At 35.8% G+C, this 15,112-nt stretch overlaps 1 protein-coding gene across 2 annotated transcripts in view; it reads left to right on the top strand.

Annotated features, from left to right (window-relative positions):
• RC3H1 (ring finger and CCCH-type domains 1) overlaps window positions 1-15,112 on the top strand; it is a 47,566-nt gene that overhangs the window by 9,649 nt on the left and 22,805 nt on the right. For both annotated transcript variants that reach the window (XM_006767020.2, XM_006767018.2), the window contains exons 7-12: window positions 690-822; window positions 4,961-5,079; window positions 7,037-7,149; window positions 11,289-11,570; window positions 11,875-12,071; window positions 14,354-14,721. In XM_006767020.2, the coding sequence (XP_006767083.1) occupies window positions 690-822; window positions 4,961-5,079; window positions 7,037-7,149; window positions 11,289-11,570; window positions 11,875-12,071; window positions 14,354-14,721 (1,212 nt within the window). The remainder of the gene's footprint in view (window positions 1-689; window positions 823-4,960; window positions 5,080-7,036; window positions 7,150-11,288; window positions 11,571-11,874; window positions 12,072-14,353; window positions 14,722-15,112) is intronic.

Below are 15,112 nucleotides of genomic sequence, written 5' to 3'. Positions count from 1 at the left end.
TGTTTCTAACTCTCTATCCCTCTCCCTTCCTCTCTGTAAAAAAATCAATAAAATATATTTAAAAACAAAAAAAACAACCCGCAAATCTTCAGTTCGCAGGCCAATGCTATATCCACTGAACCAAACTGGCTAGGGCCCCTAGATACCTTTAGCCAAACTTTACCTGCAACTTTTAGATCTGAAATCATGTGACTAACTGATTATAACATACTGAAACTTTCGTAATGATAGTTTTTGTTATTGTTAATCCTCACCTGAGGATATTTTTCCCCTATTGATTTTTAGAGAGAGTCTGTAAAGATTAAAGCCTGTGTCATGATCTTTGGTCTATAACAAAACTTGAACTCAAACTGAGATTAAGTTCAGTTTCATTGTTCTGTCCTTTGTATAGCATTATTTCTAGACTATCTTTCCAGATTTCAGTTATTTGGAAGGACCCCAAGGGCCAGTCAAACTGTAAGAACATAAAAGAGTACTTCCAAACTGAGAATTGAGAGAGGTCTTACATGTAAGGAATGTGATAGCAAGGGAAGCAAGGGCACAATACATACCTGGCCAAAGCTCGGGATGTGGGGAAGGATAAAATTAAATTTAATAAATTGCAAAAATGATTGTGATATTATAAATAATCTCCCCCCCCCCCAAGGATTATCTGGCCTTTGGAGAGTTAATATTTTTCTTTTTTTAAGTTGCAGACTCCAGCCTCTTTTGCACAAAGTGTCCAGGAACTAACAATTGCTCTCCAGCGGACTGGAGATCCAGCAAATTTGAACCGACTAAGACCCCATTTGGAGCTATTAGCAAACATTGACCCTAGTCCAGGTAAACCCAAGGGATGTTAATGGACTGTCCTATGTGTGCCTCAGTGCTGCTCAATGGTTCTTTTAATTATTTTTTGTTACCATTCCCAGAATGGGCTATTCCAGATTTTTTCTACAGTATTTAAGTTCTGTTCCCATTCTTGTCTCTCTTTATATTATTTCAACTAATTTTTATTTAATACTTTTTACTATGCTGTTCATTTCACCAGCAAAGGATTCTCTCTGGAATCCTTTGTTTCTTTTCTCTCTCATTGTCAAGTTGTGCTGTATTTACCATTCTCATCTTTTTTGACTTAAGTTTTCTCATTTTTTCTAAATCATACGTCATTAGTTGTGGTTTTTTTGGTCCCATGTTTTCCTTCTCTGTATCTCATTCCATCAAATATCTCTCTTATTTTCACCCCTTTTCCTGTTCTTTCTTGACCTGAAAATCACCCTAATTTTTCACCTAATACTTCATCTGAGATATTTTAGCTTGTATTCTATTGTTGTCCTTGTGTTTATTCCCACTACTGATATAAAACCCTCTTAACTTTCACTAGTAACCTCCCAGTTTCTTATTCCAAAGACTTCTTCTTAGTCCTTAAATTACTTGATTTGTCTTCAGCATTTGATAATGTTGACTACTTCCTTGATATAGAAACTCTTATAATAGCTTATATCTGTAGTCTTTTGGTTTTCTTCTGACCTGTCTAAATGCTAGTTCTCTCTTATTTTTACCATTCTTTCCTCTCCTGCCCATCAAGGAATTGGCTGGTTGTATTCTTGGAATTTTGTTTTCTCTGCACTCTGTTGATGGTGGTCATTCATTCCCAGCATCAGGTATTATCTCTTTATAGATAATAGACTCCCAAATATCTCTATCACTGTTTTCTCTTCATTACTCCAGACCCATTTTCTGAGATTCACCATTATCTCCTCATTTCTTTTTCACTCATTACCCACTCTTTCTCCTGTGTTCCCATTCTCTGTAAATGACTTCATTCTTGAGGTATGTGAGCTTAAAACTTGAATCTTTTGTGTTACTTCATATCTTTTCCTTTCACTTGCTCTACATACCATTCCAGACAAGAGGATCTATCTGTTCTTCTTTCACAATATCCCTTTATCTTATGCCCATTAATATTAATATGTCTTAGTGAGGCCTCAATCCTTTTCCTGAGATTGAATGCCTTCCATTCCACTTACTACTACAAAATAAATCACATCTCTCATTTCTACGTTCATAAACTTTCAGTGATAGCCTATTGAATAAGGTTTCAAAATCCTGACTGTGGCATTCAGAGCTCTCTAATTTTTATAAATCTACCTTTGTAGATTTACTACCAAAACTGCTTAATCAAACCAGATCAGATCTATTCCTAGAACACAGAGATCCATTACACACACTGATCATTCTGAGCCATGAAAAGAGCACTTTCACAAGCTCACCACTCCATCAACCCCAGCCTAGCCTATCTACCTGCGTCTGTGCTCCTCATGTGAGAGTGGGTAAACTGTCCTTGCACCTAAGGCCACCCTCTCTCCTGTACTAATATCATCTTGTCAAGGCTGTCCTTCCAGACAGACTTGTTTCTTATCACCAGTTTTTCTTCTCTCCTGGAGTATTTCTATCAGCATACAAATATACTATTATTCCTCTCATTGTAACACACTTTTGACACCATTTGCTTTCCACATTCCACTCTATTTCTCTCCTTTTTATAGCACTCCCTTGAGCTCACTGTAGCCAGGCATTTATCTCTACCACTTAATTCAGTGTGCTTTTGTCAAGGTTACAAGTGACTTCCACATAGCTGACTCCAAACATCAGCTCTTGATACTCATTGTATTTGAACTATTAGCAGCATTTAACGTTGTTTACTTCACTTTTTGCAATACTTTTTTCACTTGAAATCAGGCCACCACTCTCCTAGTTTCCTTCTTTGTTTATTGGATCCTCCTTTTCAGCCTCCGTTGCTGGTTTCTCCTCCTCTCCATAGCTTCTAACCATCCCGCCTCCCCCCTCTAATTTTTAGAGTGCTTCTAGAGTTTAATCCTTGTGTTTCTTTTGTTTTTTATTTATACCTATTCCCTAGAATGTGCTTGAAATATTATTTAAAGTCTCATGACTAAATATTTTATATATATATATATAATGAATTTACTATATTTCACCAGTTCTGAAGCCTACAGTTGTTTTTTTACAGATCTTATCATTTCTGAATTGGGATGCATTTGAACAAGCTGTGACATGTGATAACTTAATTAGCAGTCTTTTTTTAATTATGGGGTCACATAAAATACTGGTTTGTGTATGTTATAATTGATGGTATTTTAGGATCTGTGAAACATAATATCTCCAGCCCACACCTTCTCCCAGAATTCTTTTGTATATTCACCTGCTTGCTCAACATTCAACATTCCAACCTCTCTGACTATCAGGAATTTCGAACTTAATCAGTTGAAAAGTGAGTTCCAAGCCTCCACCCCACCCCCATTCCAGTTAGTGGCAATTCTGGTCTTCCATTTCCTCAGTCTAAAGACCTTAATGATATCATCTTCAACTTATCTTTCCTTCATAAGGTACATCTGCTCCATCAGCATATCCTGTAAAGTCCATTCAGAATCCACCTACTTATCACTTTCCCTTCACCACCCTTATCTCTCTTCATGGACTGTAGAATAGCCTCCTATTGTCTGTCTGGTTTGAGCATAGGCGCCAGAGTGATTCTCTTACCCCTCTGTTCAAAATTCTTCAGGACCTTCGTCAGTCAATAAAAGCCAAAATCTTTTCCATGACTTACCAGGCCTCCCAAGATCTGGTCTTCCTTTTCCTTTCTCTTCCTCTCTCCTCTTTTCCATCCAACTTCTCTCTGGTTTCAGCTCCACATACAGGCCAGGCGTACTCTCACAGCGGCTTTGGACTGCCTCTGTCCCTAGAATATTTTTCTCCTAGTATATCAACCTTTCTTTCATGTCTTTGGTTAAATGTAACCTCCTCAAGGACCCCTTCTCAGGCTACCCTGTCTGAAACTTTACACATACCTGTACCGGTCTCACTCCCCTCCTTTACTTACTCAATTCATTATTATCAAAATACTTTGTATTTTGGTTATTCATCTCATCTATTGTCTGGCTCCTCTCCTTGAATACAACAGGGATTTTTGTTTTGGTTGCTACTGCTTCCCCAGCAATGAGAACACTCCCGGGAATTAGAAGTTAAAAAAAAAATACTTTTTTGTGTGACTATTCTCTTTACCTTCTCTGTATCTTCATCCTTTTGTTGTTGTTAAAATTCCCTGTCTCCTTCAAAGCCTATTTTAGATGCCATCACCTAAATCTTTCAGAATGTCTCCCAACAGAAGTCATATCTGCATCTGTGTTTTCATTTTGTATTTCTTTTAAAGAATACTTCATATTAAACCCTGTGGTTAATTTTTCCTTTATAAAATCTCAATGCTGGCCCTGGACAAATAACTTACTAAATGAAGAGGATGTATAGTAGAGTTGCTTTTATATATTAGCTCTTCTGTGAAACTTTAAAAATATTCTGTTTACCAATACTTCATTTATACAAAATTTCAAAATAGTCATTACAAATTAGTTGCCTGCAGGCAATCCACAGTTAAGCTTTGTTTGGTACACACAGTGTTGGCCTGAAAATATTGTAAATTTTTTAGATACCAACACATAAAAACTGGGTAACTTTACATAAAAATATCTCAAATTTCACCTTTCCCTGGGAAACTGTGTGGTGTATCTGGCAGGGCCAGCCTTGCATTTTCACATAACCATCAGCTAAGGTTTAATAGTAACATGGCCTTAGATGTGAAACATACTCTACATTTCAACACAGTTCCTGTCTTTATCTGTTGTCATTTCCAAAATTAAGCATCTATTGACAGTTGCCATTTATTGTCTGGCCTACTTAATTCCCTTATATTACCTTCCTCGTCCCTATAGCTATTTTAGTTTACCGGTCCAGATTTAGAAGGATATATCTGTTTCTTTAAAATGATGTTTAGGAGAACAAGCTATTATTACCTGAAGCTTAAGTTGATTTCACTGAAGAGCTGACACATCTCCTTTATTAATTTAATACTGAGCAAAACATGGGATAACATTGTTTAAAAAACTTATTTTTATTTGTTGTGTAGATGCTCCTCCTCCTACTTGGGAACAGCTAGAAAATGGACTGGTTGCTGTGCGTACAGTGGTACATGGGCTGGTTGATTACATCCAGAACCACAGCAAGAAAGGAGCAGATCAACAGCAGGTAAGAGACACAGCCAGCGAGGTAACATGAGCATTTTAAAGCTCTGACAATAGAAACGATACAGTAAGCTAGTGTGGTTAGCAGCCAGTTTCCTGGATTAGCCTAGTAATTTTATGTGACAACACTGAATGAAATAATGTACTGGACTCACTGTTCACATTGGATATAGCAGCATTTGATTCTCTGCTAAAGTTTATTCAATTTAAATTAAATTATTCTCTTTGGTTACTATTACATCTCTGTTGGACCTCAGGTATCACTTTTTAGTGCTAATGCTACATCTCTCCAGTACTGTTCACACATTTGTACATGCTTTTTCTATATTAGTATTTTAACATTTTTCATTCATAATATCTGTTATGCCATTGGGCCAAATTTTCCTCAAATATTTTAAAATGAAATTTATGGCACTAAAATATAATAGATCATGTGGCTAGAGTTTTTCATTTTATTCCCCAAAATTTTATTTTGTTCTTAAGTTTTATGTTAGGTTTGCTAGATCTTTTATTTTTCAATAGTAAACTTGAGAAATTAAAACTTTGTTTTTAATTCATCTGGCTCAGGTAAATATTAACAATAATGATTTACTATTTTTATCGTCTTTGGGAGATAAGAAATACTAAAACTGTCCCAATAGAATAATATGGATATACTTATCCTAATCAATTTAAGAACAGATCAGAACTTTGTTTTGATTCAGAAATTAAAGAAATTAAAACCTATTTTTAACTCCCTATTCCATTAGACATGAAGAATGTCACAAAAATAGTAAGAATAACCTTGAAATTCTACCAGTAGGTGATAAAATACATTAAATATCATTTCACTTAGTAATGTGTTTGATATTAACTCCCAAATTCGTTGTCCTGCCTTATCACTGAGTTGTAAATAATGTTTCCTTTGTACCTTTGGAGATACGTTAAGTCTTTGATATAATCCAGTGATGGCGAACCTATGACACGCATGTCAGAGGTGACACGCGAACTCACTTTTTTTGGTTGATTTTTCTTTGTTAAATGGCATTTAAATATATAGAATAAATATCAAAAATATAAATCTTTGTTTTACTATGGTTGCAAATATCAAAAAATTTCTATGTGTGACACGGCCCCAGAGTGAAGTTAGGGTTTTTCAAAATGCTGGCACGCCGAGCTCAAAAGGTTCGCCATCACTGAATAGTCTATAATTAAGAATTGGTTACAGCCGAAACCGGTTTGGCTCAATGGATAGAGCGTCGGCCTGCGGACTGAAAGCAAAATAAGGGGGCAAAGATTAGCTTTCCCAGTCATCCAGTCATGAACAAAGGAAAACAAAATAGATTTCACCAAACACCAGAGTTCAACTACAGAAAATAGGGTGACCAAGGATAGAAATTTGAAAGAGTAAAATTTTGAGGCAGCTGATCGATGCTTCTCTCTCATCGATGTTTCTAACTCTCTATCCCTCTCCCTTCCTCTCTGTAAAAATATCAATAAAATATATTTAAAAAAAAAAAAAGAATTGGTTACAGAATATTTTTCAGTTATAGGGCCTATTGTAGATTTTGTGGTATGTTTTAAAGAAACATAATATTAATTACACTATCCTACACATTGTTCAAAAGAAATATTAGAACACAATTTAAACATTTGAAAGTCCTAAACTCCAATGGTTTATGACTTTTATTACAAAACCTAGAAAGAAGATCATAGAGCCCCCTTGAGGCTTAATCAAGAATTTATGAGATGGTGCATGTTTGAGAACATATCAGAAAATTTGGATGCATTTTTTTTAATTAACTTATTTTTGGGGGACGCTGAGACTTCAGACAGAATGACTTACCAGCACTTTTGGTCTCGGTAGTCTAGCTAAGTGTGTGCATCAATCTGAATTGTTTATCTAGATTACCAAGATCCTAAAATGGCAGTGAAAATTTTCCATTTGTTTCTAATGTCTAATGTTTCAATTTTGGTCTTAGCCTCCACAGCATAGCAAATATAAAACATACATGTGTCGAGATATGAAGCAGAGAGGAGGATGCCCTCGTGGGGCCAGCTGTACATTTGCACACTCCCAGGAGGAACTGGAAAAGTAAGTGAGAAAGACATTAAACTCAGCCTTCTAGTAGATAAGATTTGTCAAAACCGGTTTGGCTCAGTGGATAGAACGTCAGCCTGCGGACTGAAGGGTCCCAGGTTCGATTCTGGTCAAGGGCATGTACCTGGGTTGCGGGCACATCCCCAGTGGGAGATGTGCAGGAGGCAGCTGACCGATGTTTCTCTCTCATCGATGTTTCTAACTCTCTATCTCTCTCCCTTCCTCTCTGTAAAAAATCAATAAAATATATTTTTTAAAAAAAGATTGAATTATTAAGTAGAATAACTTTCTGCCATTGAGAAATATAAGGAGAGTAGGTGCATTCTCTTTAATGAACAGGAAATGTTTAGAAAGTAATGCAGAATTTTAAAAAAGAAAACTGAATCAGTTTTTTCAGCTTTCATTATATTGTGCCTAAAAATAGGAAACTATTTTATGGTTAGCAAAATCTAGAAGTGAGTCATTGTAACTATCAAAAAAAATGAAAGTTCTAAGAATTTTCATTAGTTTTAACTGACTTTAATTGAATAGTGCATTACCAATGGAAAAATTGGCCCTTTGCTCTATTAACGGAGTTATTTTATTTCCAGGTTCAATTTCACAGGTTTAATTTAAATTTCAAGGACCAGATAATTCCAATGATGTTAAATTTTCCAGCACATAATAGAAAGAAAAACCTTTTAATCTTTTTTATAAAACCAGTAATACTAACTTTGATAAACACAGCACAATTAAACCACAAATTTATCTTGTATGTTAATATTTCTTAAATCTCAAATATTAAAATTAGAATTCAATAATACATTGAAATAGATGCCATGGCTAACGACAAAGGTAGCACAATATTAGTTACTAAGGTTAGAGAAGAAATACCTTGTGGTCATATCCAAAGATTCCAAAAGGCATTTGAATAAAACCCAGTGTCCATAATAGATCAAAATTCCTTATCAATACAATAATAACATATATAAAAGCCAGCATGATAGTATCATACTTAATTAGTATAATTAATTATAACTAATTAGATGCAGTCTCATTTAAATTAAGAGTAAAGCAAAATTTTCTACTAGCAAAACTTTTATTTAATGTCCTGGAAGTAGTAACAAATGTATGTAGGAGTAAAATATGCCTAAAATGATTACATGGAGCAATTCAAGAAAACTACTGGAAGCTAAAGAAATGAGTTTAGTAAGGTGGCAAATCAGAAAAATTTTCAAATGACTTGCTGTAATATAAATCAGTAAAGTGAAATTAATGATTCCTTTTGCATTAACAACAACAAAAAGACAAATACCAAGTAATAAGAAATATTCAGTATCTATATTAATTGAATTAGTAGACTAGCTAGGAACATAAAGGAAATGATAAATGAAGAATACTGTATTTTTATTTTTTTTTAAATATATTTTATTGATTTTTTACAGAGAGGAAGGGAGAGAGATAGAGAGTTAGAAACATCGATGAGAGAGAGACATCGATCAGCTGCCTCCTGCACATCTCCCACTGGGGATGTGCCCGCAACCCAGGCACATGCCCTTGACCGGAATCGAACCCGGGACCTCTCAGTCCGCAGGCCGATGCTCTATCCACTGAGCCAAACTGGTTTCGGCAAGAATACTGTATTTTTAGGTAAGACTGGGCATTATAAAGGTTTTGTTGTATTTTAAACAGTAATATGCAAATAGCCATGAAAATTCTGCAAAAAGGAACTAAACTAGTAACTATTAGCTAGTATTATGAGCTAAAATGAATATAAATGCTATGGTGTAAGCATAGAAATAGATAGATCAATGAACTATAATAGAAAATCTAGAACGAGTTCCAGATACATGGGCATACGTGCCAAAGGAGGCATTTTATATTAGTAATATAAAAGATGATGAAATAACTGCTATCCATTTGGAAAAATAGTTGCAGCTGGTTCTTATCTTTATACCAAAATGAATTATAAATGTATCTGAGATTTAAATATTTAAGAAGGAAACCATGGAGTATTTAGAGATTTTTGTTGTTGTTACATAATTTTATAGTAGGAAAGGATTTTTGAAACATGACAACCCAGCACCCATAAAGAAGATTAATAAATTTGATTATATAAAAATTAAAAACTAAGATATGTCCTAAACACCACAATTGAAAGAAAAAAGATTAGCGGGGAAATGATATACAAGGGCTGATAATCCCTAATCTAGAATGAGCTCCTATAAATGTGTAAGAACGAAGAACCAGTGGAAAGATGGAATATGAAGATAAATGAGCAAAGTGGATAGAATACTCATTGCCAATAAACATGTAAAACTCTGTTCAACTTCACTAATTGCTAAAGAATGCAAATATAAACAAAACTTGGAATTTTTGAACTATCAGTTAACAAAGACCGATACTACCCAGTGTTTGATGACATACTGAAAAAAGACATTATCAGTAGGCGTGATAATAGTTTTGGAGCATTAAAACAGTTTCTAATGTGCATACACGAAACTTAGCAAGTCTGCTTCTAGTTACTCACACAAGGGTGCAAATACATGTATATAATTATTCATTACTACATTGTTTTAACAGCAAAAAAAAGTTAGGAATAACTTAAAATGTACTGACTTTAAGGAATAGCCAGGATTGTGAAGTAGAGAAAAAAATTACTAAGCAGTCATATATGACCCTATTTCTATAAACAGTAATCTTATGAACATACGAATATTAAGACAGGATATGGAGCAAAAATCTGTATGATTATATACCAAACTGTTATCAGTGGTTACCCCTGATGGGTAGATTTTTTTCCCCCTAGAAATTTGTCAGATATGGGAAACATTTGAAAAAATAGCATTACTGTGTTGGGGGCTTGTGTTTGCAATTTTTTTAAATGCACTAGATAGTTGTGAATAGATTTGCTTTCATTGTTGATGAACAAGGATACTGGAATTTGATGACTTAATTTTTATCCTGTGGTTAGATTTAGAATCTACAAGCCTTTTATACTACAGAGTCTGTTTTAAATTTAGGCATTATTCTACATGATTTCCATTAACCCCATTTTGAAATAATTTCAGTTTTACATAGGCACACTTATAATCAGCATCAGATCTGATACAAATTACAATTCTTGATTATTTAAATATTTTCATGGAATAAATAGTAAATTTTTCTCAGTGCACACTGGCCTTTTGTTTTATTCTTCATTTATAATATAGGTTCACTATATCCCAAGGCATTTGAGGAGCACCTAAGATAAAATTTTTCAGAACACTATCCTTTAAGGCTTTTTTCTACCCTCTCCTTCAAAAGTTTCAGAAGTAGAAATTTCAATGAAAATAACATAGTTATATTAATACAAATATTAGTTAGCATAATTTTCTTAAAATTATTTTTATTGCCGAAACCGCTTTGGCTCAGTGGATGGAGCGTCGGCCTGCGAACTGAAAGGTCCCAGGTTCGATTCCAGTCAAGGGCATGTACCTTGGTTGTGGGCACATCCCTACTGGGGGGCGTGTAGGAGGCAGCTGATCGATCTCTCTCATCGATGTTTATAACTCTCTGTCCCTCCCCCTTCTTCTCTGTAAAAATTCAATAAAATACATTTTAAAAAATTATTTTTATTGATTTCAGAGAGGAAGGGAGAGGGAGAGAAAGATAGAAACATCAATGATGAGAGAGAATCATTGATTGACTGCCTCCTGCACACCCCCCTACTGGGGATCGAGCCCGAAACCCGGGCATGTGCCCTGACTGGGAATCAAGCCATGACCTCCTAGTTCATAGGTTGACACTCAACCACTGACTCACACTAGCTGGGCTTAATTAGCATGATTTGTAATGTTACAAATATTATGAGGAATTTTATATTTAATCAGTATGTCTTGCTTGAGATTTATATAGGCCTATAATTTTACTTCTTTGTATTGTCTTTATCTGGTTTTGGAATTAGGATAATATTGGCCTCATAAAATGAGCTTGGATATAGCCACACAAGCACATTCTCAAATTTATAGCTAAAGCCAATGTTTGAAGAGAATTTCTAGAAAACAATGTGCTTGGCATCTTTTAACTTTTGTATCTGTTTCTTAAATGCATTTGTGTTCTTGGTTTTGCTTTTGTAATTTTGGATTTGGTGTGTGCCTTTGCTCTTTACATAGATTTCGTAAAATGAACAAACGCCTGGGTCCCAGAAGACCCCTGAGTGCCTCTATGGGTCAGCTTAATGAGGTGGGCCTGCCTTCAGCAGCTATCCTTCCTGACGAAGGTGCGGTCGATCTGCCGAGCAGAAAACCCCCTTCTCTGCCCAATGGGATTGTGTCAGCAGGGAACACAGTAACTCAGCTGATTCCACGAGGAACAGACCCCAACTACGATTCTACTCTGAAACCAGGAAAGATGGATCATCTGAGCAACAGTGCCCCTGGATCCCCTCCTGACCTGTACGTCATTTTCCTAACTTTTATTTTAAAATTTCTTCTTTATAAATACAAAGTAGAGGAAAGGAAGAATAATCAGTTTTTTAGACTAAATTTTTGTCCATTTCGTTGTTTTTTTATTTCTATTTCTTTTGTTACTTGATTTTAAGAAAGCATAGGTGAAATAAGATCACATTTTATACATTTTATAGAAAGTATAACTATCAGAAGAAAATAATTTCCCAAATTGTGGCAGGTTTTTTTACATTTAATAATTTATGTACATTTCGAGACCTTAAATTTGACTTGCAGAATTTTATTCCCATAGGCTAGAATCTGTCCCCAAGAGTATTCCACATCCTGTACCTCCAAGGGGGCCATCAGACCTGCCTCCCATGCCTGTCACTAAACCAATGCAGATGGTACCGCGGGGTTCACAGTTATATCCCGCCCAGCAGGCAGACGTGTATTATCAGGATCCTCGAGGAGCCGCGCCACCATTTGAACCAGCACCTTATCAGCAGGGTAATGATCTTTCCTTTATTGTGCTCACTTTTCTTAGGATTTGTGGGAACGATTCCAGGTAAGAATGATTATATTCTTAGATAATACACTTAAGATAAGTGTATTTCTTAATACTTTGGGAAAAACAGATTTTATCAGTTCAATAGTATAAAATAAGTGAAGTAACAAAGCTATAAAAGAAAATTGCCTTAACTACTAAAAGCAGTTGTATGTTAAATATGTTCATATACAGGGGTTGGAAAAAGTAGGTTTACAGTTGTTATACAAATAAATAATACAATGATTAATAAATAATAATATAAGAATAAATAAAGTGTTTTGTATACTCACAACTGTATACCTACTTTTGCCCTTCCCTATATTTATGGAAATAACTAGTCACCCAAGTCAACAATGGAAATTTGCTAAGGCAGTATATATTATCCTGACCAAAATTTTCTTCAAACATGAAAAAAGAATTTATTATTACAGTGTGTATAAATTAAATACAGTATATTTTTCTTCCTTTCAGTTTTCTATTTTTCTGGGTCCTGTAGTGTATATGAAAAAGGCAGCATACATGCACTAGCCGGTTTGGCTCAGTGGATAGAGCGTTGGCCTGTGGACTGAAGGGTTCCAGTTTCGATTCCCGTCAAGGGCACATGCCTGGGTTGTGGGCTGGGTCCCTGCTAGGGGGCGTTCAGGAGGCAGCCATCAATGATTCTCTCTCCTCATTGATGTTTCTATCTCACTCTCCCTCTCCCTTCCTTTCTGAAATCAGTAAAAATACAAAAAATTAAAAAATAGAAAACTGTGCCCGGCTGGTGTAGCCCAGTGGTTGAGCGACAACCCATGAACCAGGAAGTCATCGGTTCAATTTCAGGTTTCAGACTCAATCCCACGAACGTTTATGTTTCCCAGTAAATATAATAGTTATGTTTACACTATGCTATAATTTATTAATGTGTGCAATACCATTATGTCTAAAAATATGCATACCTTAATTTAAAAATACTTTATTGGTAAAATGCTGCCCCTGTCATCTGGCCTGTTGGAAAAATGGCACCGATAGACTTGCTCCTCTCAGGGTTGCCATAAACCTCCTATTTGTAAATAGTATAGTGCTATTATTTTTTTAACAGCTTATTCTCTGTGTGTGTGTTTTTAATTTAAATTTTTTAATAGTGCTGGTATTTTTTTAAAATCTTTTTTAAAAAATATATTCTATTGATTCCTTACAGAGAGAAAGGAAGAGGGACAGAAAGCTAGAAACATCAATGAGAGAGAAACACCAATCAGCTGCCTCCTGCACACCTCCGACTGGGGATGTGCCCACAACCAAGGAACATGCCCCCGACCCGAGTCAAACCCGGGACCCTTCAGTCTGCAGGCCGACGCTCTATCCACTGAACCAAACCAGTCAGGGCTAGTGCTGTTATTTTTAAACGGGGATAGATTAAAGGTGTTTTCCATTGCCTTTTCCCAAGGCTGTCTCCATTGTGAATCAGAATTGACTTCTCTGCTTTTGAAAGGATAGCTTTAAATTGGTACAGCATTATTAATATATATGAAAATATGATAAAAATTGGTTTGTATCTTTCTTTTGACCATCCATTGTCGGAAAAACCCAACTACTTTTGTTGCAGTGACCTTAAATACAGTGTACCAGTTAGGGTTCAATAGTTAGCAGAAAGAGGTTCAGTGCATGAAGTTAGGTGTTTATAAAATAAATGGAAAGTTCTGGAAAAGCAGGTTTAAGCTAGGCCTGCAGGAATAGGTCCCAGAACTAGCTGCTGAAAGAACCTGTTTTAGTGAAGAAGCAATAAAAATTGGAAACATATATCCTTAACTGCTAGCTCCAGAATCACATCACTTGAGGCAAAAGTCTGGAAATTGGGAAGCTCCTAGGTTTGCACCAGATGTTCTTCCAGGTAACACAGTGGCACATTCAGAACTCATGCAAATGAGTGATTTGCGCAACCTGAGCTTCAGGGAAATGTAGTTTTTTGCTTTCCAATGTTTGCATTGTGTTAAGGCACATCTGAAAGACAGTCAAACAATTAAGAGAGCCAATCTATTGTAGATTCTAAATTAGTTTTTTCCAGGTCAATTTAATTGTCACTTTTAAGGACAATTTTTACATGTTATTTTTCATAAAGTTAACCTGAGTACATAGCAGAGGGAAAATATCTAAAGAAATGAGTTGTTAATTATTTAGTGTTGAAATACTTTAATGGACAAAGACTTAGATAGAAAATTAGTCTAGCTCATTGTTGCTCTGGTTGCTTTTCTGTAATGTACAGGTGTGTACTACACTGCGCCACCGTGTGTGTCCCGCTTTGTCCGACCGCCACCATCTGCTCCTGAGCCTGGTCCTCCCTACTTGGATCATTACCCACCCTACCTCCAAGATCGTGTTGTAAACTCTCAATATGGCACACAGCCACAACAGTACCCACCTATGTACCCACCACACTATGATGGCCGTCGAGTATACCCTGCTCAATCTTATCCAAGAGAGGAGATTTTCCGAGAAAGTCCTATACCCATTGAGATTCCACCTGCAGCAGTACCATCCTATGTACCAGAATCCAGAGAAAGATACCAACAGGTGGAGGGTTACTATCCAGTGGCTCCTCATCCAACTCAGATCAGACCTTCGTACATCAGAGTATGCTGTGTTTTTTTCTTATTACATAGATTTAATTTACTTATTTTAAAAGTGGTTCTCAACCTTCCTAATGCCGCGACCCTTTAATGCAGTTCCTCATGTTGTAGTGACCCCCAACCATAAAATTATTTTCGTTGCTACTTCATAACTATAATTTTGCTACTGTTATGAATCATAATGTAAATATCCAATATTCAGGATGTATTTTCATTGTTCGCGACCCATAGGTTGAGAACCGCTGGGTTGCTGGTGGGGGAGGTGGAGGTGGAGGTAGGCAAAGGTAGGGAACATTAGGACATCTGTAATAGTGTAAGCAATTTTTTTTAAAGCAAAAAAATATGGAGGTTTAGTAAATGATTCACTTTATTTCTTCTTCTAATTTTTCATAGAG

This window comes from Myotis davidii, unplaced genomic scaffold (genome assembly GCF_000327345.1).
Source record: "Myotis davidii unplaced genomic scaffold, ASM32734v1 scaffold580, whole genome shotgun sequence".
NCBI lineage: Eukaryota > Metazoa > Chordata > Mammalia > Chiroptera > Vespertilionidae > Myotis > Myotis davidii.
This window is presented reverse-complemented; position numbering and strand designations above follow the sequence as displayed.